The following is a 23119-nucleotide window of genomic DNA, read 5'->3' as shown; positions in this document are numbered from 1 at the left end:
ACGTAGTGCCACGTGCCATCAGAGGGCTGTAACACTTTTTCCCATAGCTATCAGTAGCTGGGAGCTCCAGAGGCAGAAGAGATGCTGGTTCTAACCTGTGTGGGCGGTATTATTGCACTTAGAATCCACTTTTCAGCTCAGGTGGAGGGTAAATCCTGGAATGCCCTTTCTTCACCTATCCAATATTGCCCTGGTAGTTGTGCAAATAGGGCAGTCTGATCTTCAAAGGAGTCTGAATGATGCAAATGATTTCCTGTGCAAGGGTTAGCATGTGCCGGATTGGGCTGTTCAGGTAAACCAGTGAGGTTGGGACCCAGAGGAGATGGCTCAGAGCATCAGGATCCTCTAGGCCCGTAGTGGCAGCCAAGTACCATTACCTTTAGTTTGATTGTGGCTTCCTGCAGAACAGCAAGTGAATCTCTCTGCGAACATCCACGTTGTCTGGCAGCGTGCAGGGCCGGATGAACTCCCTCCAGGAAGAAATGGCCAGCGTGATGGCTTATTCGAATGGGTTTCACGTAAGGGCTTCTGGAGAATCTCCCTTGCCCGCTCAGTGGATGTGGTAGATGGGAAGGTTTGGAGGAATGTGTGGAGGAATGGCGATTGCCTTTAGGGAGAGCTCGGGGTTAGGAGGAAGAGGGCGGGGCCGCCGTGCCCCCATGACGCGCGCCTTTTGTCATAATGCGCTGGGTGAGGTGAGGCGCTGGCGGCAGCCCGTGCACTTGTCGTCCAGGAAAGCCCTGGGCGGAACGCTGAGGCCGGGTGCCCGAGTGGCCGTAGCGAGCGGTCGGGCCTGGGAGCGCTGCGTGCGAGAGAGGGAGCGGAGGAGGAGCCGGGGCCGCGGGGGCCTCTCCCCATCGTGTGGCCGCCCGGCCGGGCTGCGAGGAGGAGCATGTCGTGCGTCCACTACAAGTTCTCCTCCAAGCTGAGCTATGATACGGTCACCTTCAGCGGCCTCCACATCCCCCTCTGCGACCTCAAGCGCCAGATCATGGGCCGTGAGAAGCTGAAGGCGGCCAACTGCGACCTGCAGATCAGCAACGCCCAGACCAACGAAGGTGCGTGGGGGCGGCGGGCGCGGGGCCTTGGGCACCTAAAGCTGCCTGTTTATCTGCAGATGTGTCCTGGTTTTGTCTGGGCCAGAGTTGGTTTTGTCCCTAGTAGCTGGTGTGGTGCTGTGGTTTGGATTTAGCATGAGAATAATGTTGATAGCACACTGATGTTGTAGTTGTTGCTCAGGAGTGTTTGTGGCAGTCAAGGACTTTTCTGCTTCCCATGCTCTGCCGGGTGCAGAAGAAGCTGTGAGGGGGCAGAGCCGGGAGAGCTGACCCAAACTGGCCGGAGGGCTGTTCCATACCATAGGGCGTCATGCTCAGTATAGAAAGTGGGGGGAGTTGGCTGGGGGGCAGCGATCGCTGCTCGGGGACGGGCTGGGCATCGGTCATCGGGTGGTGAGCAACTGCGTTGTGCATCACTTTGTGCTTTGTATGTTCTTTTATCATTAGTAGAAGCGGTATTACTATTTCTCTTCCTCTGCTGTCCTATTAAACTGCCGTTATCTCAACCCATGGTTTTTACCTTTTTTCCCCCCCAATTCTCTCCCCCATCCCCACGGGGTGTGGGGGGAGGGTGAGCAAGTGGCTGTGTGGTGCTTAGTTGCCGACTGGGGTTAAACCACGACAAGATATTTAAACTGTGTTCAGGAGAATGTCTGTGAAGAGACTTAAGAGCACACTGTTAGGGGTCCTAGGAATGCCATTGGATTGCATGGCACGCGTAGGTAGAGATCCATTTCAGGAGTCTTGTATTTTTCTACTACTGTTGAATGAAATTGTCAAGAGCTTTTGAAAAATGGTTACTTTGCCTGAAGGGCTTTGCTGCAGAAGGGTCTGTGAATGTTGTCTTGGGTTGCTAAGGTACTGTCAGCTTCACACATGCCAGCAGGCTGAGTGGCCAACTGGCTGGCGTCACTACTGGAATGGTTGGGTCTGTGTCAAACAGAGCCTTAAAACCAGACTGATGGATGGTCCTAAATGTGATGGAGCCCAATTCTTATCCCCAGGAGAAAAAATGTTTTGAGATAGGCCGAACATGTGGCTTTTCTTATAGCAGGTAAGGAACAGAAAGCAAAGTTTTAGAAGAAAAAGTGATGCTCATAAAGATGTTCCCCCGTAAAGTGTTACTCTAATGTACATCATACCAGTTTTACAAAGTGTGTTGCTTTGTTTCCATACGTAATCAGAATCTGGTGAAGAAAAAGTGTCTGCTTCACTAGGTTCTGTTAAGCGTGGTGTTCCCTAAAGGTGAGGTTAAAGAAGGAGTATCTGTTATGCTTTAAAGAGCATCCCTCTTGTTCACCAGTGAGCAGATCCTCCTCTAGGTCGGTTGTGTTGCCCTTTGACAAGGAGTAAAAGGAGTCTAAAATTTTAAACTTGGTCTATTAGTGACACAGGTGCTTCCTGAAGCTTTCCTAAGGGTGTTTCCCATGTGAAAATGCAAAAATCCCCCCGTGGTTTTCAGAGCAAAGCTAGAGAATACATTTCAGTGTAATGTATACGAATGCCAAATTTTTGCTTGAAATGCATAACCATGAATTTCAGTTTTTATTCATCAGATGTAGATGCTTAAACTCACTAGAAGTAAAGAGGATTTTAAATATGACTGGAAAAAAATGATATGATGGACTGTTTTGAAGATCTGGGAAGGCAAACTGGATGGTTGAGACCTATTTTGAATGTCGGGGGGGCAGGGGTGTCCTCTTCCATGCTTCCTCTAGAGGCGTGTTCTATAAAGGCAGAATTCCCTTCAAAAAGCCTGCACTCAGGAACGATGCATTTCAGCTTGCCTCCCCCTCTTAATTTGATCTGAACTTCTTGACCTGTCTTTTAGAATGGATGTTCTCACAATGTTGTGGAAGAACTGTGAACTGCAGAGCTCAGGATTCCTGAGTGCTCTTTCCTGCCCTGTAACATTCTGACTCCAACCCCTTGGAGCATGTGCTATTCTGCTTCTCAGGCAAGAGACAACAAACCAACAACCAAACAACAAACCCCAGCTGGGACCTGACCTGGTCTTAGTGCAGATGGCAGGCTGTCTTCTGTGTTCTGTCAGTCCTGAGTGACCTTGGAGACCAGTGTGCTGCTGGCATTCAAACTGTTTTAAATGAATGGAAAAGATTTTGCTGCTTGTGTGTGATTATCAAACCTGAAGACTTCTAGGAATGTCCCATTAGTGTGTTGAGACGATAAAAGCGCAGTGTTACATAGAAAGCTTTGCTTTCATCCCTGTGAAGGGATTGCCTGAAGGGCTATGTCATTGCGTAGTAATAGACATTCTTACAAACTGAATACTGTTTTGTTCTGTATTTGTGTTGTTTTCAGAATACACAGATGCTAATGCGCTGATTCCAAAGAACTCATCAGTGATCGTTCGAAGAATCCCTGCTGGAGGAGTCAAAGGCACCAGCAAAACCTATGTTGTGTAAGTATCCATACAGCATTGTACCCTTTGTTAGGGCTTTCAGTGTGTTAGCTGGTTTTGTGGATATTAGTTTACAGAGGCATTCCGATTGCATCTTTGTTGTTAAAGGTGCTGTTAATTTTGGTTGTCATGGGGTAGATTGTAATGTATCTGTCCCAAAGTCGACTGGGACATGGGGTTTGAACTGGAGCAATGGTAACTTTTAAGATGATTCTCTTGGGCTTCTTCTTGGGCTTGATTTTGCTGAGACCCAAGTTGTAGGTGCTGTTTCCTCTACCTGAGTGGTCATTATTAAATCTTCTTGCTTCTATTGCTTTTATAGTGAAGAGAGATAGGCATTGTAGTGTCAACTCGGAATTTGTTCCCATGTCAGAAGAGTCTGATTGTTGGGGTTTGAGTCTTTCTTGCCTTTGGGGGAGGGAGGGTGGGATATGGCAGGTATTCTTATGCCCCAGGTCTGGGGTTTTGCATCCTAGCTGTAGAGGAAAGAGCAAGGGTTGCCAGCTGGCGAACCATGCAAACAAGAAGTTCCATTCATAAGGGATTTGTATCAGTTTCCTAAAGACAGCGTCCGTTTCAGGCAAGAGAAAAAGAACACTGTCCCAAAGTGTATTGCCTTTAGTGCGAGTAGAGTGAAAGAATAGTTAATCCTTTCCAAACCTGAAACGCAGGAAGCAGTTTAGCACATTGCCAACTGTTGCTAGTTCTCTTTCTACATCTGTTTTTACCCTAAGCTGACATCTGTGCTCCAGGTTTTAGTTCTGTATTCCCAAGATTTAAGGAGGGCAGATAACTGGGTGTATTGATTAAAATGACAGCCACTCAAATGCCATCCTGCCTACAGCATCATTGCTGTCATTTCTGTATTCACACAGTCCAGTTGTGTATCAGCTGCATTAGCACTGTTTGAATGGTCACGTTTTCCAGCCTTCTTAAAGATAGACCTCTCCACCACAGTTAGTAGGTGTTATTAGCTTGTGGTTTTGCCATGTCCTTCTGATGTGGGTTCCCCATAAATAAAGTATACTGATGAGTTACAGTGTGTCTCGAACAGACAGTACAGCAGCATCCTGGTGCCCGTGAAGCACTTGCAAGCAAAAAAACCCTGAATTTGTGTGGCTCTGCATGTAAACTTTGGGCACATTACTGCAGCAGTTGTTGCAGTGCTTTCAGGCACTACTGAGTAATTCTGGACGCCACAGCGTTGTGCTTATAAACGTGGCCTTGTTTTGGGGGTTAATTGAAGGATGGATGCTCAGTGCTGCCTTGTGAATGCATCCTCCGTTTCTGGTTGGGTGGCACCCTCTCCTGGTATTGTAATGCTGCCCTAAAGTGAGAGGACAGATGCTGCTGGCATCAAAGCTCAACTAAATCCCTGTGTGTGGGGACAAGGAAAGAATGGCACTGCTGTTGTAACGTTGAAAATTAGCCGTGCAGATTAGCTTTTGATTCCTCCAGCTGGAAACATTGCAGAAACTGCTGGTAGAGTGGTTAATGTTTGGGAATGATGAATGCATGCTGTAATGGTGGAGAGGCCTTGAAAATGCATTACTCGCCTTGCAGTTTGTTCTTGAAGGAGAATGTGCGAAGAAACCCCTGTGTGGTGATCTCAAGCATTTCCTTGTACTTCCTCATCTTCAGGAGGTACGGGCTCTATTTTAAGTTCTGATCACCTCCATTTCTCTTCCAGAAGTCGAACGGAGCCAGTGAGTGGACCATCAAAACCAGTACGTAAAAACACAATCTCACACTTTATTCTACACACTGCACTTAATTCTAAACAATGTAGCTTTGTATTAATTTTCCAGTAAGTCACTGAATACTTTACAAAGTACACTGAAAATAAGTTTCCTGTAGTGATGGTTCCTTCTCAAACAAAATTAAGTATTTTTTTAAATTTTGGCACAAGGCTAGAGCCTGGTGCATTTGTGGGTGAAATCCCTGTCATTTGTCCTAACCTCTGCCTGCAGTATGCTTTTGGAGCTGGGTGACTTCAGGGTTGGATGCTGCTTCAATTTCGCAGAGGTTAAGCCTGTCTTTAGTGTACCACCATATGATGCTAAACATATGGAGAAGGAATGATGAACTGGAGTGAGGAATCTTTTTCTGCATGTAGAGATCTTTTTTCCCAGAGTCTGCTAAAAACTGCTGCCTTGAATTCTTCCACTGCGTTAGGCACTAAAGGACAAGAGCGTTTTCCACGGAAGGCTTTTAATCTCTCTTCTGATCCAGTTAGTGACCCCTTGAGGAGAGCCGTTCAGTTTACATTGTGAAAGGTTACTCTATGCTTTTGAACAACTTCAGGCATAATAAGCAGTGATTCGAGTGTCTTTCTGCTAAGGTTTTACTGGTGTGAGCTTCACTGCTGCTTGTGGCGTAATAGAATTGAGTATACTGGAAAAGGAGCAAGCGAAGAGTTCCCCTTTTTCCTTGTGGAAAAAGTGCCCTCCAGTCTTAGTTCTCAACAAACACAGCAGTCCATTACGAACCAGTGGCCTGAGGACTTCATTCCTGAAAGTTGTTCCGTAGGGAGCTGGGAGGGAGGAGTGTGGCTGCAATTTATTCTCAGAAATCCCTTTTTAGCTGCAAATTGGCAGCTTCCTTACCCCTGTGACTCTTAAGCAGTTGTGAGCATTTGACAAGGGTCCCTCTCTGAGATAGTCTGGAGCAGTAAGTTGATCTCAGGCGGGTTTGGTGAGTTTGGTTTCTTCTCATTAACCACAGAGGCACTCTGGAGCTGTCACAGGTTTGGACGCTTTTTTGAACAAATGCCGATTACACTGGGTTGGAAATGCCTCTTTCAGTGACACTCAGAGGATATGGTGCAGCCTTTCAGACTGCAGTAGAGGTGAACTATTGCTGTGTTTTGATTGTAGAACTTGAATATGTGTTTAATGTTTTGTGCACAGATCAATGACTCTTCTGGATCTATTTCTCTGGCCCAGCTCATTAAGGTATATCTAGATATATTCTTGTCAAATGCTTAAAACCAAAAGTGTTTGCTTTGTATTTTTAAATCTTATACGGTGATCTATAGCTGGATAACTCTTGTAATGTGAACAGAACTTTAATTTAGATTTTACTAATTTAAAAGTATTTATTTTAACTGTAAAATATGTGCGTATTTTGATACTGTCCTGTAAAGAGTAGTTGCCAGTCTGGGAAGATAGAAGGGGAGTACCTTATCAGCCTCAACGTAATGTTGCCATATTACTCACCTTCAAGACACAAAGAAGCAGCACTGCAGAAGCTGTTTACCGTTTTTCATACGTTTCATTCATGTTGTGTTGGAAACTAACACAACTTTCAGAGAAGAATTATATGGTCTGTAAGTTATGGACATTTCAGGGCGGGTTGCAACAGCCAAACGAGAAGCGTTTCTGGAACATGGACGATTGCGTGGCTATTTTTGAGTTTCTAGTCACGATAGTTACAGTTCCGTTCTGTGAATGCTGCAGAGTTTCATACATCGTAGTACATCTACAGTGGACAGCACAATCTAATTTGTTTGAGTGCAGGCTGCGTCAATTGTGTAAATGTACCTGACTGTTTATAGGAATATGCCAATGTGTACGTGTGGCATATTAGCAGATGTGACCTTCTGAAACTGTTGCAGTGCCGTGTTTTGCTGTGGAACTGCTTGCGTTCTGTGCTCAACAATGTGTAGCTTTGCCTGGTGGTTGCACTAGTGATTGCACGTTGTGCAAAGGCGTAGTGCTAGCCAATGGAATGAGTGGTCTTTCGAGTGACAAAGATGAGAGAAGGCCGGGCCTAGTGCAGAGGATCTGCTTCTTTCTTCTGAAAATAAAGGCTGGAGTTCATTTCCAAGAAAGAGAAATCTCTTCCCACTCGTAACTTCTTCCCTCACTCACTGCAGAAATTACACTGTGTACCTTTGGCCAAAAAAAAAAAAAAAAAAAAATTAGTTTGGAAGGTATCCACCAGAAGAAATTGGACTCCATTAGTGCTGTGCCTAAATGTGTCCTTGATTCTGTAAACTCATGTGAAGTTTTCCCCTGAAATGTGAAAAATTGTCCAAGTGGTGTAGACATTTCAGCTTTTGAGAACATTTAAAGAAAAATACAGGAAAATAACATAAAGCAGCTCAGAACTGTTACTTGCGCTGACCTCCTGAGTGCAGACTGGCTTAGCATGGAGGCAATGTGTTGTAAAAAGTTTTCCGGTTTGTTATTCCTATGTATTAAATGCCATATTTGAGTTTTGGTCTATTCCTAGGATGCGTTATTTTGTGTTTTGGAAGTGTTCTGTAAACCGTTTGGGTTCAAACAAACTAGTCAAGTATCTGTAAAGTTGTCTGTAAATGTTAATGGCAGTGACTTCATAGGTGTTGATCTGGATGATGTTACAGTTGAGAAAAAACTGTCTATATGAATGACTTGACAGATGTTGATGTGAATGATGTTACAGTTGAGAAAAAAACTGTCTATATGAAACAACCATTTAATAAAATACTGAAACTAGATGGTTGCTTTTGTGAATGAATGCATCTAAAAGCAAAAACATGCGCTGTTGATCTGAAAGATAGGTGCTTGAAGGTCCAAGTCATTTACAGTCCCTCCCTTTGTCCCTGCTTATGTCTGGACTAGCGTGCAATAAAAAAATCTGACCAAATACTGGTTAAACAAAAGCAGCTGGCTTCAAGAATTTGAAGACGTAGTTGTGCGTAAGGTTTATGAAGAAGTTAGTAGGGGGGAACATGCAGTTTGGACTGCCTACAGCACATGATGGTGACATTTCTACTGAAAAGAATCCTTTGTCTTGCTGAGGGATTCTAAAAAGCTTGATTCCTTTTCATGCTTCTGTGTCCGAAGCTCAGTTTCAGCAAGCAGAAACCAACTTCCCTGACTCCTAAGTTGAGTGTCCTTTTAATGCTGCAAAACGTAAATCATGATAGTGGCATACATCTTTCTCAATTAAATGTACAGCGGAGATCTTCTCCTTCACATAGTCTGGAGCTTAATATCAGTTCAAAAATACTGGACAGTGTAATTGTTTCTACGCGGAGCTTGAGTCCACGTGGAAGAAAATGGGGCTGGTTCCACAAGCCTTTATGTAAGGTGCAGACAGAGCCCAAGGTTTTGGGTGCCCAGGAATGCTCTTGTCAAGCAGGTTACCAGGCACCCAACCCCCACGTAAGGGCGTAAGGAGTCCCCAGAACATCTTCAGCACAACTCTGTTTTATATGAGTAGCTGTTTTGGTGCAGCCTCAGCTGGCACTGTGCTGCTCTTGACGGGACTGGGTGAGTGCTGTGGTCTTTGGCCGTGGGGGCTTCACTGTGTTTCTCATGCGTGTGTCAAATCCTGACCTGTTAAACAGACTGCCAATCTGGCTGAAGCCGATGCTTCCGAGGAAGATAAAATAACAGCGATGATGATACAGTCTTGCCAGGAATATGATCCATCCAAGTGAGTGTTGCTGATGTCGGATCTGTTCTTTGAAGATGATGGAAAAGCTGAAAGGATGCTTGTTGGAACAAGAGAGACACCTTTGCATACCTTTTTCTTTCTTTCCCCAAAATCTTTCAGTTACCTGAAGAAAGCCTTGGGTCCACCTCCACCATCTTACACTTGCTTCCGTTGTGGAAAACCTGGCCACTATAGGAAGAACTGCCCAACACATGGGGTAAGATTGTGGGGGACTGCTGGTGTTTGGTAGTTTGTCATTGTTTTTACCTTGGCAGTCACGTAACAATACAGAAACGCTCCTATTAAGAATTGTTTGTCTTGGGGTGAAACGCAGAGGTTACCTGGCAGTGTTGCAAAGCCCTTCAGACTTCCAGGGAAACCTGCAATTACAAATGTAAAATTGGCTTTTCTCAAGGTCATAGACATTAAATATGTCCATAGACCCTTCTCTGTGGACTTTCACGCACATTTTTGTATATTTCAATATCACTGGAAATGTTTCTGGTTTTAGCTCTTTTTAATGACTGGTTGTAGACAGCTTTCAGGATTCCGTCTAAACCCAAGATGTTTCTGTTGACCCCATCTTGTGACTAAGTGCGTGTTTTAGGTACACAAGCCTCTGGTTGAGTATTCATGCCATTGAACGTTCGTCACTGAATGCATATGCATGAGGTCTGAATTCAGCCTTCATCTAGAGATGGTGAACACAAGTTTCCCCAGCGAGTGATTCAGAGCAGCGAACTGAGCTCTCGCGCTGAATTGCACTGGGGAGGAGGAGCGGGTTTGTGTCTCTTCTCCGAGTGGATGGCGAGCGCAGGGGTATTTCCCCCTTCAGGAACCTGAAGTTAAGCCAAAGAATGTCAAATGAGTTCAAAACACTGCTCAAGCCTTTTGAACGTCCTGGCTCTGTTCTTTTAGGAAAAGAAGTATTTTAGTTGAGCAACCCTTACGCTGGGTACAAGGAGAGCACTAAAGGCTTTTGCTGCTTCAAATAGTCCTTGAAATGTCATTTGAAGTGTGGGTCCTGAGATGAGATATGTCTGCATTTCTTTCCTTAACAGGACAAACAATTTCAGTCTGTTCCCAGAATTAAAAAGAGCACAGGAATTCCCAGGAGTTTCATGGTGGAGGTGGAAGATCCCAACGCCAAGGGTGCTATGCTGACGAAAAGTGGAAAATACGCAATACCAGCTATTAATGCGTAAGTAGGGAATTAATTGGACTGACCACAAAGGTAATAAGAGAAACCATGGGTAAATGTTTGCATGGCAATGCAACCAAGTTGGCCAGCATCTGGAATTACGGGGGAGGAAGCATTGTCATTGTAGTTTACCCTTAAAATCTGTGATACTTTCTACCATTAAAATAGGGCGGTCCTTCTGTTCCAGCCCCTGCAAGTTGGTGAAACTTGCGGTATGCTAAGAATCTGTATTTCTGCAAAACGTTTCAGTAGTGTTTACAGCGGAGTCGGTCTCTGTGAACGCTCATTTTGCTTCTGGGTTATGCTTCAAAGGCTTCCTGCAAAATGTAACAAAGAGCTGTTGGACTGAGCTTTCCTGCCCCCCTGACTTTTATCCAATCCCATGTGTGAAACAGACTGAAGTTTTCCTGTGGCTATAAACTAAGAAAAGACTACTGTGTGCTGACAAGAGTGGCTGCTTTCAAATGCACTTGGTAGCACTTGTGTTTTTCTGTTGTGGATCTCCTTTTGTAGAAGCTGTAACACAGGCTTCCTCCATGAATCAAACGTAATTACTCAGAGACTAACTTTACCCTGAGCCTGCAATTTACACTTACCCTCTGGCAAAGGAGAGGTGGGATTCATTTCACCTTATTTCTGGGTGTCAAGGAATTATTTTTCCAGTCTGAGCTGGTTTCTGAGTTGATCCAATGAATGGGAGAGTTCTGCAGAAGGAAAATTCTTCCGCCCCTCCCTCTTTTAGTGCTGTGGCTACAGAAAAGTAGTTCAAACGAAATGCCTACATGTTAGAAGGCTAATGGGGAGTGAGAAGGATTCCATCTATTCTCTTCCTTTGGTAAAATGCAAAGCTTGGAAAAGTTTCCCTTTACCCATCTTTAACTCTTTCCTTTTTCCTTCCCCACCCCGCCTCCAGGGAAGCTTATGCTAGAGGCAAGAAGGAAAAGCCTCCCTTCCTACCAGCGGAGCCGTCCTCCTCCTCCTCCTCAGCTGATCCTGTTCCAGAGGAGTTGTTGTGTCTCATCTGTAAAGATCTAATGACAGATGCAGCTGTTATTCCCTGCTGTGGGAACAGTTACTGTGACGAATGTAAGTGTTACTGCCCTGTCTCTTCATGCAAAACATCACATCTGATCTTCTGAAAGCAGAAATAGGAGATAACAAAATTACTTTCTTACATGCTCTATTTAACACTTAAGTAGATGCTGAACAGGAAAGAATGCTTCTCGTATAATGGGGAAAAAAAAGGCAGAAAGCTTTTTTCCCTTTTTACCTATCTAGTTAAGTCCTCTTTACATGGGAAAGGACGAGTATGAGAAGAGTGCATCACTGTGCAGGTGATTACAGTATTGGATATGGAATGCATTTGGTTTGTCCACAGCCCTTTCCCTCATACAAAATTATACAGCCAGCTCTGGTGCCTGACTGTGCTCTGCAACAAAGGGAGAGTTAGGCATTTAATCCACATTCTTCTCCATGGGAGAGCTGGTTAAAACCTTCAGAACTCAGACCTACTAATGGTTTTTTGAGACGTGTTTTATTCATTAACCTGGAGGTTGGTGACTTCTCGCTGTACTAGAGAGTGGAAAAAAGACTCGTGGGAACATCAGGACACAGCCTACTCTACATCTTCAGGTGTGACAGTAGTGAAATATCAAAGCTGTACGGTTGTGTGCTGCATACGAGACATTTGTGACACTATTGAACTTTTATAGCTTCATGCTCTCAATTCCAGACCACATTCACCCATTAATCATAGACGTGTTTTGAGAATTGATTAGAAGCCAACAAATGTCCTCACTTTGGCTAAAACCTGTTTTGATGGTTCTAATTATTCACAGGCATTAGAACAGCGTTGCTGGAATCTGAGGAGCATACCTGCCCAACGTGCCACCAGACAGACGTTTCGCCTGATTCTTTAATTGCCAACAAGTTCCTACGCCAGGTGCCATGATGCCTTTTACGTAAACTGTTTGTAAGACAAGTCTGTTTGTGAAAAGGTGAAAGGGAAGCAAATACTAATTTACATCTCCTTTAAGCAAGGCTAAATGGAACAAGGCCAAATTTACTTCTGAAATCCATGATCTGTTGTTACAGAAGCTTACAGCCTGGCACATTCAGGTCACACTTTTGTTTAAGATGATTGCCTCGCTTTCAGATTTGGTGTTAACACTGAAGTACTTTAAATACAGATACTCTGAGTCACCAGTCAGTAATATCAGTGTCTAATGGGATGTGTTCATCTATCTGTATGGCGATTTATTTTACGGTTGATAGCATTTATAAGAACACAAAAGCAATTTTACTCTGTGGAGGCTTTTGTTTGTGTATCTCCTGAAGTTTCATATTACCTTTTTGTCAATGTTTTTCTGCCTCTAGGCTGTGAACAACTTCAAAAATGGAACTGGCTACACAAAAAGGCTCCATACACAAATTCAGCAGCAACAGCAGCAGCAGCCACCACCACCACCACCACCACTCCTGCCTGTCACACCTCCTGCTGCTCTGGTGAGTGCTGCTCAACTGTCTAAACCTTCCCCTCTGTCAATCAGCAATCTGTTGGAAGAGAAGGTAAGTTTTATTTCAGCATATGTGCTGATTCTTACTTTTCATAGAGCTTATTTTCCAACTGTTTGCATTTATGCACAAGGGCTACCAGGTTCCTGTTCAAAGGCAGCCAGCAGTAGCAAGTGTTGTGGGCCCCCAAGGACAACCAATACCCACAGCTGGTAAGTAACTAGAACTTCAGGATTTCCTGAAAACAATTATCTTCAGACCAGCTGAATGGGATTTTTTTTTTTCTTTTTTGCCTCCCCACTCCAGTAGGTCATCCAGTGAGAGCCAGAACAATTCGCTCAGCAGGTGGCAGAGCGGGCTGGGAACTGTGAGTATTCTACAGAAATTCAATAGATGCCTACTTGTAACCTGCTAAACGAGGCCATAACACATAACTTATACAACAGCTGATTTCTAATGAAGTGAATATGCATAGATAGCAGTGGAGGGAGAATACACATGGTAATTAATTTTGAAATTTGAGTTGGGGCTTTAACAAAGGGGATCTGGGCTTGCAGTAAGGTTATTGAAAACAAAACTCCAGTAGAGGATGGAAAAGAGGACTCTGAAAAATGAATGCTTTTTTGAGGAAACCATAATTACCTATAAAACTTAAATATAATTAAAGGATCAAATAGAAAGCCACCCTTTTGATCACTGCCTGAATACGGCTGAAGAAATTGATTTCCCAATAGTAAACAGCCTCCAACATTCTTTTTTAAATAACTTAGATGATACTGATGGAGCAAATTGTTGGAAAAGTCAACGCTGTTATTTTATGACAACGTTGAATTTCTTTCAATTCAGCCATCTCAAATAGCCAGGATGCTTTCTCTCAGTTGGAGAGGGAGGAGTCTGTTTTATCTATTATTGCAGTGCCAAGTGAGTCCTTCCTTTTGGTACATATTTGTAATGGCATTGAGTGACATTGCTAGCGGCTGAGTTCAGAAGCTTTTAGATTTGACTTGTCTTGAAATGTAGTCACTGTCCTTGGTTAGAGCTAGAGGTAGGTGCCAAATGTTGCTAGGACATCCGGCTAGAAGTGCTGATGAAATAGTCCTGTAGGTAGGATTGCAGTACAAGTATTTTGCATCCTGTACAACTTGCCAAATAAGGAGTGAAGTTAAGTAGACTCAGCTGGCATTTTAAAATTGAGCTCTCTTGAGGCTAAATCATGTTTTCTTGATGTTTGGTACTGCATGGGAGCTGTTAAGATTTGCTCTTTTTGCATCTTACTGCAAAAAAAAGATTGCACTGCATGTAGTCGTGGAGGAGTGAAAAATGTGCCGCTTCCCGTGCCAGTATGCACCACCTGAAATCAATCAACAGCTGTGGTGGTTCATGAGATAGGAGTGAGTGGAAATAGAGTTACCCTTCCTGGATGTTTTCACACGAGCAAAGCAGCAGCTGTTCTGCCTTGTAAGCAGAAACTCTTATCAAGCTCTTGACTTTGCAGTAGCATCATGTCAGCAGCTGAAAGCAGCTTTGCCATAAGCATATGGAAAAAAAAAAAAACCAAACACAAAATTGGGACAAAAAAAATTGGTGAGAGTGACTGTTTTGAATTACCTTCAGTATTTTTTTTTTGTGTGGTGCTTTTTTAAGGTCCAAGTCTCCCCGTAATGCTTCATCTTACTCTAGAAGGTCATATACCTATTCCAAGTCAAGAGCTGGTTCTTCCCATTCCTACTCTCGAAGATTTGGTCGTTCCCATTCTCACTCCTACTCGCGGTCGCCGCCGAATCGAAGAAGAGGCAAAGGGAAGAGCCGTAACTCTCGGTCTAGGTCAAGGGCACATGGTTATCACCAGTCAAGGTCAAGGTCACCCCCATACAGAAGATCCAAATCACGGCCAAGATCACCAGTATTTAGAGGCCAGTGTCCCATGAAACAGACTATACCTCAAGGGGAGGAAGAAAGGCAGCCTTTTAACAGACACACACAAGTTCCACCCTATGATATGAAGGTTCACTATGGCAGATCTGCTGACGTCAGAGATCCTTTTGAGCAGGAAAGATACAGCGCATGGGAAAGGAACTATCGAGAATGGTATGAAAAGTTTTATAAGGGCTGTTCTGTTACAAGGGGCTCTCTGTTCATGCTCCCAAGCAGAGATGATGCCACCCCTGTAAGAGATGAGCCTAGACCAGCAGATTATAGCACTTTCAAACTGGGGTCTGAAAAGGAGAAAAGAGAGAAGGATAAGCCAAAAGCAAAAATTGAAAAGGCAAAGCAGAAAGTAGAAGTGGCTTTTCCTCCAAAGAACAACAATATAACAAAAGCATCTAAAGCTTCCCAGAAGATGGACACCAGTCTTGAAAAATCTGCTCAATTGGAACCTCCTGTAAAAAAAGCAAAGAAGGAGTAGCCAAAGGCCAAGAGTGTTGAAATGTTTTCATCTTAAAAGGCTGAGAATATTTTGATATTTTCCTGTAAAGAGTAGTTTCCACTTTGGGAAGATAGAAGGGGAGTACCTTTTGGAGGCAGGGGGTGGGGGGGAACAGGGGCGTTGCAGAAGCCATTCTGGAACATGGACAATCGCATGGCTATTTTTCTCTTTGTTTACTAGCATGTGTATAAACACAAATCTCATGTTCATAAATAAAGTTAAGATTCTTTTAGCCTCGTCTATTCCCTGGCATGTCTGTATTACATTTCTAAGTAGCATCTTACCATAAGGGAACAGAGAAGTCTCAAAAAAAAAAAAATCAAACCAAAGGAAAAATCCTGGAGTGGGAGGGAAGACTTAGAGTTGGTTAGAAGTAATTCAAGTAAATGAAAGAGAAAGCAAACCCATTCCCTTCTTGTTTGCTCTGACTGTCCCTGAGTTGGGCTGTGGGTGGCTGTCGGCAGGGTGGAAGCCTTGCATCTCTCTTCACAAGTCCTCTCTCCCTCCCCCTGTAAAAGCTCTGCAGCCTCAGGTGCTTCTGGGCTTGGAGGCACAATGAGCTGCATTCTTAAAGCTACCTCAGGCCTTGGTCTACAGAGAGGGGGTTTGGTCTTGGTTTTGGTTTGGCTTCTTTTTTTTTTCATACGCATATCCCTGTATGAATTTCAAAGCAGAACCTGGATCTGTGTGTGGCAGGAATAAATCACTGGAAAGCTTGCCAATTCTTGTTGCACAGTAAAGCAGCAAAACTAAAATGAGTGAGACTTTTTTGAAAAGAAGACGCACAAAATCTTATGCTTTGTGTATTTCTTCATTGTCTTGTTCTTATGTTCGCTGTCATTCTACACTTGCAAATTTGTGCTGCTGTCCTGCTGTTCCTGCAGCCAAAGCAAGCAAGTGGATCCTTTTTGGTTTAGTATGACTATTTCAGTAAGTGCAGGGATCTCTGGTTGGTGTTTGTCCTTAGAGGCTGCAGAAATGCAGAGTCATGCCCATTGTTTTAGTGCAGTCAAGCACAGCTGTGATCCTTCCTGGCTGAACTTTGAGTTTAGCCAAGCCATTGGGTTTTAGGAAACCACTGGAATTTATATGCAGCACTGCAGCAGTGAGATTAGCCTTTTCCTGCTATTTTCTGTCCCCTTTCCCACTTGCTCTGTGTTCGTTTCTGTTTAGTCTTCTGTTGGAAGTGGGAGTTAATACATTGACTGTCAGTTCTGGGTTTTGGGGTTTGTCTTTTCTTCTTCTGTTTTTTTTTTTTCCCAATTCTTCTGCATTATTATCTTTGGGTTGTATCCAAGTTGCATACATCGCCTGAGGATGGAAACATTTACCCTGCTCCTGGGAGCAGGGAGGGCTCAGGAGCATATCTGAAATGCTTGTACCCCAGGGCAGGCAGTGTGAGAAACAACCAAGCTGAACTGGAAGCCTGGGTCCGTTCCCAGCGCTAGGATATCATTGGTATCAGTGAGACTTGGTGGGGCAGCTGGGTGTCAGCTACAGCTGCTCACATGCTGGAGTGCAGGGCAGTCCCGGGAGAAAAGCGGGAGCCAGGCACGTGCGTTGCATTTGCTGAGCAGGGCTGGGTCCCTGGAGGGCAGAGAGCAGTGGCTTGAAGAATGGCAGCCTCAAAGGGCGTGCAAGGTGCGGGAGCTTCCTGCTGCCACCCTGGCTTGTGGGGATAGAGCTGAGGCACCCAGCCGAGTGCAGCCTGGTCCCTAGGATGGCAGGGCAGGCTCTGCCTGAAAGTGGAAGAGCTGCTCTCAGGGCCCTTGAGGCGTAGCATGGCTTCATGGGCACCAGAGCTGGGCCCCAAACCAACTGGCTCAAGGCTGCTTTGGATTTTGGAATGGACCTGAAGGTGGTGCCCAGTATCTGCTCAGAGCAGACAGAAGGTGGCCTTAGAGCAGACAGCTTGTCTCCTGTGGATACTCTGCTGTTGCAGCCCCAGATTTTGCAGGTGGTTAAGGGGGATGGATGTGAGAGGTGGCCACGCTGGACAGCAAATTGAAGGAGGAGTTGGGGTCTTTTTGGGGAGAGGAATCTGGCAGGGACAGCAGTACCCAGGAAACCCCATCAGTAATGGCATGGAAGTCCAAGAAGACCTAGCTAACAGCACCTGAAACACCACATCTGTTCCCAGGTGTGGCAAACGTGGGAGGAAGGGGGAAAAATAAGCAGGGGTAGGTGCGTTGTTTGGGAGGGGACACGGGCGCAGAAAGGCAGGAGCCAAGGAAGCTGAGGGGATGTACAAGCATGGAAAAAGGAGAGAAGTGGGGATCAAGGATCCAGCTGCTGCTTGGTTTGCTGGTTTGACTGAGCCCTGCACCTAATCCCCACAGCCCGTCCGACCTTCTTTTGGAGGGCGATTCCAAATCCTTTTGTGCGTGGCCCCACTCTGTGTACCCGGTGCGGGGGTGGGTGCAGAGGCCTGGCTGCTAGCAGTGGCAGAAGGGAGCACAGGGCATGGGGACCCAGCAGCTGGAAACACCGAGTGTCCAGGGCCAGGTACTGCTGGAGCGCTGTGTGTGTGCAATTCGCGAGTGAACTTGAAGCTGGACGAGCTGGCGAGCAAAGAGGAGAGACCCTTTCAGTCATGTGGATGGCATGTGGCTGCAGCACGGGTACACAGGGTTATATGTTGTTATTATTATTAATACCGCTACGACTATTTTACTTAATTTATTTCAATTATTAAATTGTTCTTATCTCAACGCACGAGTCTTCTCACTTTTAACCTTCCAAATCTCTCCCCATCCCACCGGGCATGGGGAGTGAGCGAGCATCTGTGTGGTGCTTAGTTGCTGCCCAGGGTTAAACCACCACACTCTGTGAGCTGCTCCCTTAGAGCCTGCAGTCACCTGCAAGTGTCTGGGGCCACCTCCTGAAGCCCAAATGTCGCCAGGTGTTTGTGCCTGAACAGCTCCCTCCTGGCCTCCATCTCCATTATCGCCATGGGAGCTGAGACAAGGAGCTCCCACGCAGGTACCCATGTTGTGCCCACCTGAAGTGAGGCAGGAGGAATCCCCCCTCCTGTGGGTTTGTGGCAGGCATGGGAGGGAGCTGAGAGCCCTTGCAGCCCCAGGACTAAACACTCACAACAGGGCGTGAATTCCTTCCCTCGGGAGGGCTAAAGGAGATCTCTGCCTGTCACTGCCTGGGTAGTGCTCCCTAAAGATGCACTGAGAAAAGGTGATTCTTGGACCTAAATCTTTCTCTTGTAAGAGAAATTACACTGCTGGAAGTAAGAGTCTCTCCCCAGCTGCAGGAGGGAGCATCAGTGATGGCTTCAGGCTGTGTCACAGCAGGTTCCCCTGCAGCCCCAGGGACAACACAAGGCAGCCCAGAGGGGCAGAGCAAGGGCTGCCTTGGGCTGGTGCTGTGCTGCTGAGCTGGGCCGGGCTCCTGGGACGCAGGCAGCTCCTGGCAAGCGGGCAGCGCTGCAGAGAGACAGCTCTGCCCAGGAGCAGCTCCTGTGCCAAGCGCAGCAGGGCTGAGGGCAGTGCCTGCAGGCAGGGAGGGGAGAGGAGGGAGGCAGACAGGGGTTAAAGGCAGTGTGGGGTGGGAGGGTGCTGAGAGCTCACTGCGGGAGAGATCTTCACTGCCCTCTGCATGGTAAGACTCTGGGTGTAGGGAAACACAGGTGGTGTTCCTGGAGGGATATCCAAACGCTGGTACATGCCACAGCAAATACGACCTTTCAGGAGGACTCTCAGGGTTTCTCTAGTGCAGAGGAGGAGGAGGTGCTGCAGAGCAGGGCTTCCCTGCTGTACCATCAGGACAGGGCATGACGGCTGCCTTCTGCAAGGGATGGCTCCAGGGTTTTGAAGAGAGGTGTGCAGCCAGGGGTGCCCAGGGCTGTCCTTGCGAGCAGGGTCCCTGCACCCCAGGGTGCTGTGTGCCGGGGCAGGGACTCTGCCGCCTGCCAGGGTCAGCTCTCAGCCTGCCCAAGCAGCTCTCCACAGTGCTGCAGGGAGAAGCTGAGGGTGGTAGGAGGGACCCCCAGCAAGGCTGGGTCCTTCTGCTGTCCAGAGTGTTCAGCATGGGTCAGGGCTGCTCAGACTCCTACATCACCTGCAGGATATTTGCAGAAGGTCAGTTTAAAGATGGATGTCAAGGTAGGGGATTACCTGAAAGGGTAGAAATTTGTCCTTTTTCTCTTCTCAGTTGGCTGTGTGGGCAGTGGGAGATGGGAATGTATTTCTGTGCTCTGGAGTAGGCAGTGAGAGCCCAGTTCTCATCAGGACTTGTCTGAGCTGCTCCTTGGTCCCTGCACACCCCCAGAGATGTCCCTGGGCAGTGCCCTGCTGCCAGGAGGGGTGTGCAGGGCAGAGCTGAGCACACAGCGCGTGGGACGGGCTCTGTGAGCATGAAGAGGGAGGAGACGTGGGGAGAGAGAAAGAGGTCCTGGCCAAGAAGAGCTGCAGGCAGCAGAGAGGTGGGCAGGGAGGCAGAGAGACCTGCTGGCAGAAATGCCGTGGCAGGAGGCATTCACGCATCTCCCTGCCATCCCCTGCAGTGCAGGCGCTTTCCCGGGAGCAAGCCCCTGCTCTCCTCACTCACACAGCACAGCCCCTGCCCTTCCTATCATGGGGACATGCTCAGGAGTTGCCCTTGCAGCAGCCTGACCACCAAAGAGGAGAAACACTCAAGTGTGTGACTGTGCCTCCCTCCCCTGCCTCCCTTGCAAGGCCTCATTTGGCATCTCCTCCTCTTCTCCCTGCTGCCCTTACAGTTCTGACTGTCACACTCACTGGGGTGTGGGGGTGAGGATTCAAGTGCAGCTCAGACACCAGCGCTGTCATGCACCTGTGTCCATGGAGGAAAAGCACCCAACTCGCCCCCTGTGAACCTTCGGGGCTCTGGGTGCTGCAGTGTGTGCGGCTGGCAGGGATCTCACCCTCTCTTCAGGACGTAAGGAATTGAGGAGAGGTGAGTCTTTCCTTGGGAGGTGCTGCTGGGCTGCAGGCTGCCCTCCCGCAGGGCACAGCTCTCCCATGGCCTCTCTCTGTTGCGCAGGAGCCCCATGGAGAAGCCAGCGGGGTGCTAAGGCCCTTGAAATGCTGCTGGGCGGCTGCATGCCGGCAGCTGTAATGAGCCCTCTGCGTCCCTGCTCGGCAGGGCAGAGCTGAGATCCTCCGCAGGTACCAGGAGATGGGCTGAGGGCCTTGGCCATCTGCCCTTGGAAACGGGATTCCTCTGCTCCCAGCAGTGTCCTGGTTCTTTTGGGGGAAGAGCCGAGGGCGATAGTCGTGCCGCTGAAAGAGCTGCCAGCACAGGGAGCTGAGATCAGGGCTGATGCACAGAGCGGCTGTCCTCACTCGGCACTAAGGGACCCTCCCCTGGCCTCTCAGGACCCACACGGTTTCCCTTGCAGGGCAGCAGGAATGCCAGGGGTTTCTGCAGTAGAAACACTCCTCAGCTGTGGTGGGGCAACCAGAGCAGAAGAGACAAAACAAAATCCCCACAGCTCCGCTCTGCACCCGGGTGAATCTGGAACAATAATGCTGAAAATCTCTTTGATATCACAAGTGGTTTTAATCAGACATGACCCCGTGTTCCTCTTTACCTACTGCTGTAGGGCAGGACTGAGTCCTGCAGAGCCCACAGCAGAGCCCCTGCTCCCTGGGGCACCCTCAGCCAGCACCAACCAGGGCTCGTGAACAGGACCTGCCAAAGGACCTCCTGAACAGAGAGAGGCAGTTTTGGGGGGGAGGTTCTATCAGAAATGGCTTTGATTCTGCTCAGAGAATTCTCTCCTGTCACCGTCTTTTCCCTCTTGGACAGTCCCCATGCCCAGAGGCAGCAGATGTCCAACAGCAGCTCCATCACTGAGTTCCTCCTCCTGGCATTCACAGACACACGGGAGCTGCAGCTCCTGCACTTCTGGCTCTTCCTGGGCATCTACCTGGCTGCCCTCCTGGCCAACGGCCTCATCATCACCGCCATAGCCTGCGACCACCGCCTCCACACCCCCATGTACTTCTTCCTCCTCAACCTCTCCCTCCTCAACCTGGGATCCATCTCCACCGCTGTCCCTAAAGCCATGGCCAATTCCCTGTGGGGTACCAGGGCCATCTCCTACTTGGGATATGCTGCCCAACTCTTTCTGGTTGTCTTTTTCATCTCAGCAGAGTATTGTCTTCTCACCATCATGGCCTACGACCACTACGTTGCCATCTGCGAACCCCTGCACTACGGGACCCTGCTGGGTAGCAGAGCTTGTGTCCACATGGCAGCAGCTGCCTGGGGCACTGGGTTACTCTATGCTGTGCTGCACACAATCAATACATTTTCCATACCCTTCTGCCATGGCAATGCCTTGGACCAGTTCTTCTGTGAAATCCCCCACATCCTCAAGCTCTCCTGCTCATATGACTACCTCAGGGAAGTTGGACTTGTTGTGGTTGGTTGTTTTCTTTTTTTGGGATGTTTTGTTTTCATTGTGGTGTCCTATGTGCAGATCTTCAGGGCCGTGCTGCAGATCCCCTCTGAGCAGGGACGCCACAAAGCCTTCTCCACGTGCCTCCCTCACCTGGCCGTGGTCTCCCTGTTTGTCAGCACTGCCATGGTTACCTACCTGAAGCCCCCCTCCATCTCCTCCCCACCCCTGGACCTGGTGCTGGCAGTTCTGTACTCGGTGGTGCCTCCAGCAGTGAACCCCCTCATCTACAGCATGAGGAACCAGGAGCTCACGGAGGCCATTAAGAAAGTGATTTCATGGATGATTTTCAACACTGATATATTTTCCGGTACTGTTCACAAATGATTCTCAGGGTGTCCCATTGCAGGCCTCTCTGTTGGTTTTTGTTTTAGCCATTTTGTTACCATTATCTGTATGGTTATTAGTGTTTATTATGTCTCTACAGAAATGTTTGGATTCATCTGATGCTGACTGAGTAATAAACCTGCTCTCTCTCACATAGATCTGATAGAAAAGTGAGTGTTTCTGGGATAGAGCTAACGCTCTCCTAGCATCTCTGTAATAAAATGGGATCTCCCTAGTGAACTAAATGAAGGGTGGGGTCTTCTCCCAGAGCTCATGTTAACAACAGGCTCCAGGAATTTCACCCCAAATGGGGCTTTTTCTCCTTGGAATTGGGAGAGGAAAGCTCATTGTCACACTGGTAGCAGTTAGAGACCAAGGGTTGAAATGTGCACTCACCCATTGGTATGTGCTGACAGTGGAGATGGTGAATGGTCGCTGAGGTACATACCCAGGGCTGTCCCCATGTGACAGGGAAGAAGACATCCTCCAGGAGGGGAATCTGGAGCTGCCTGGAGAGACTGGGGCTTCTCCAGGGAGAGTGTGTGCCTGGGGTGGGCAGTGACTGCAGCCCCACAAAGGGAGAGATCGCCCAAGCTGGAGTCACCCAAAGGGAAGGGGCAAAATCCAGGCGTCTGCAAGGAAACAAAGATGGAAATAACCCAACCCTACACAGAGCAGCTCCAACAGGCAACAGCACCGTTACAGCCCCCACACCACCAGCAGCACTCACACAGCCATGAGCAACACAAGTGGCCCCATCCCGGTGCCCCTCCAGGCTGATCTGCTGGGAAGGTTGCACGAGTGCTCTGTACGTTCCCGGCAGAACTCACCCGCGGGCTCACACAGCCCCACGGTGCCTCCACTGTGGGCCTGGCCGTTGGGTCTGCCCATACTCAGAGGTGTTGCCCACTTGGCAGTTCCAACCCTAACGCTAACCCTTAACCTGACCCCAACACCTAACACTAATCCTAACCCTAACCCTAACCCTAACCCTGCCCCAGCTCTCGCCGTGCCACGGAAGCAGGGCCGTGCTGTGCAGTGCCCCGGTGCCCCCGGGTCCTGTTGTGGGCCTCACCCGACAGCTGCTGGAAAAAAAAGTATGGACAAAAGGAAACCAAACAGGTCCCATCCCTGCACAATGACAGGGACACCCCTGACCCCCCACTGCCCCCCAGCCCAGCACGGGGGGGCCAGGGCTGCCCCCACACCCTGTGCTGGGGTGTCACAAATGCATCGGGGCTCTGCACGCCAGGGCAGGCCCCTGGTGTAGGGGGACACAACCGCAGCGTCGGGGCTGGGAGGG

The 23119-nt window shown here is 47.7% G+C and overlaps 2 protein-coding genes across 2 annotated transcripts; both read left to right on the top strand.

The window, feature by feature from the left end:
• The first annotated feature begins 892 nt into the window (after positions 1-892).
• LOC142595803 (E3 ubiquitin-protein ligase RBBP6-like) lies at positions 893-15029 on the top strand. The gene is made up of 16 exons (XM_075724654.1): positions 893-1058; positions 3381-3475; positions 4074-4087; positions 5144-5207; positions 6390-6434; positions 8819-8907; positions 9028-9124; positions 9969-10108; positions 11022-11194; positions 11947-12050; positions 12485-12550; positions 12596-12676; positions 12756-12834; positions 12932-12989; positions 14267-14789; positions 14925-15029. Exons 1-16 carry the CDS (start codon positions 893-895, stop codon positions 15027-15029), a joined length of 1899 nt encoding a protein of 632 aa, XP_075580769.1.
• A 5827-nt stretch (positions 15030-20856) lies between these two features.
• On the top strand, positions 20857-21816 carry LOC142595885 (olfactory receptor 14C36-like). The gene has a single exon (XM_075724735.1). The coding sequence runs from the start codon at positions 20857-20859 to the stop codon at positions 21814-21816; it is 960 nt and encodes a 319-aa protein (XP_075580850.1).
• Positions 21817-23119: the final 1303 nt, after the last annotated feature.

Source organism: Pelecanus crispus, chromosome 23, assembly GCF_030463565.1.
Source record: "Pelecanus crispus isolate bPelCri1 chromosome 23, bPelCri1.pri, whole genome shotgun sequence".
NCBI lineage: Eukaryota > Metazoa > Chordata > Aves > Pelecaniformes > Pelecanidae > Pelecanus > Pelecanus crispus.
The sequence above is the reverse complement of the archived record's forward strand: the minus strand, read 5'-3'. Positions and strand labels throughout refer to the sequence as shown.

What these genes read in the sequence shown, in the direction of transcription:
- LOC142595803 (XM_075724654.1), top strand. Translation starts at nt 893, where the DNA reads ATGTCGTGCGTCCACTACAAGTTCTCCTCCAAGCTGAGCTATGATACG. An exon ending in CTCTGGCCCAGCTCATTAAG is followed by an intron (nt 6,435 to 8,818) that starts GTATATCTAGAT and finishes CCTGTTAAACAG; the next exon opens with ACTGCCAATCTGGCTGAAGC. An exon ending in ATACACAAATTCAGCAGCAA is followed by an intron (nt 12,551 to 12,595) that starts CAGCAGCAGCAG and finishes CTCCTGCCTGTC; the next exon opens with ACACCTCCTGCTGCTCTGGT.
- LOC142595885 (XM_075724735.1), top strand. Translation starts at nt 20,857, where the DNA reads ATGTCCAACAGCAGCTCCATCACTGAGTTCCTCCTCCTGGCATTCACA.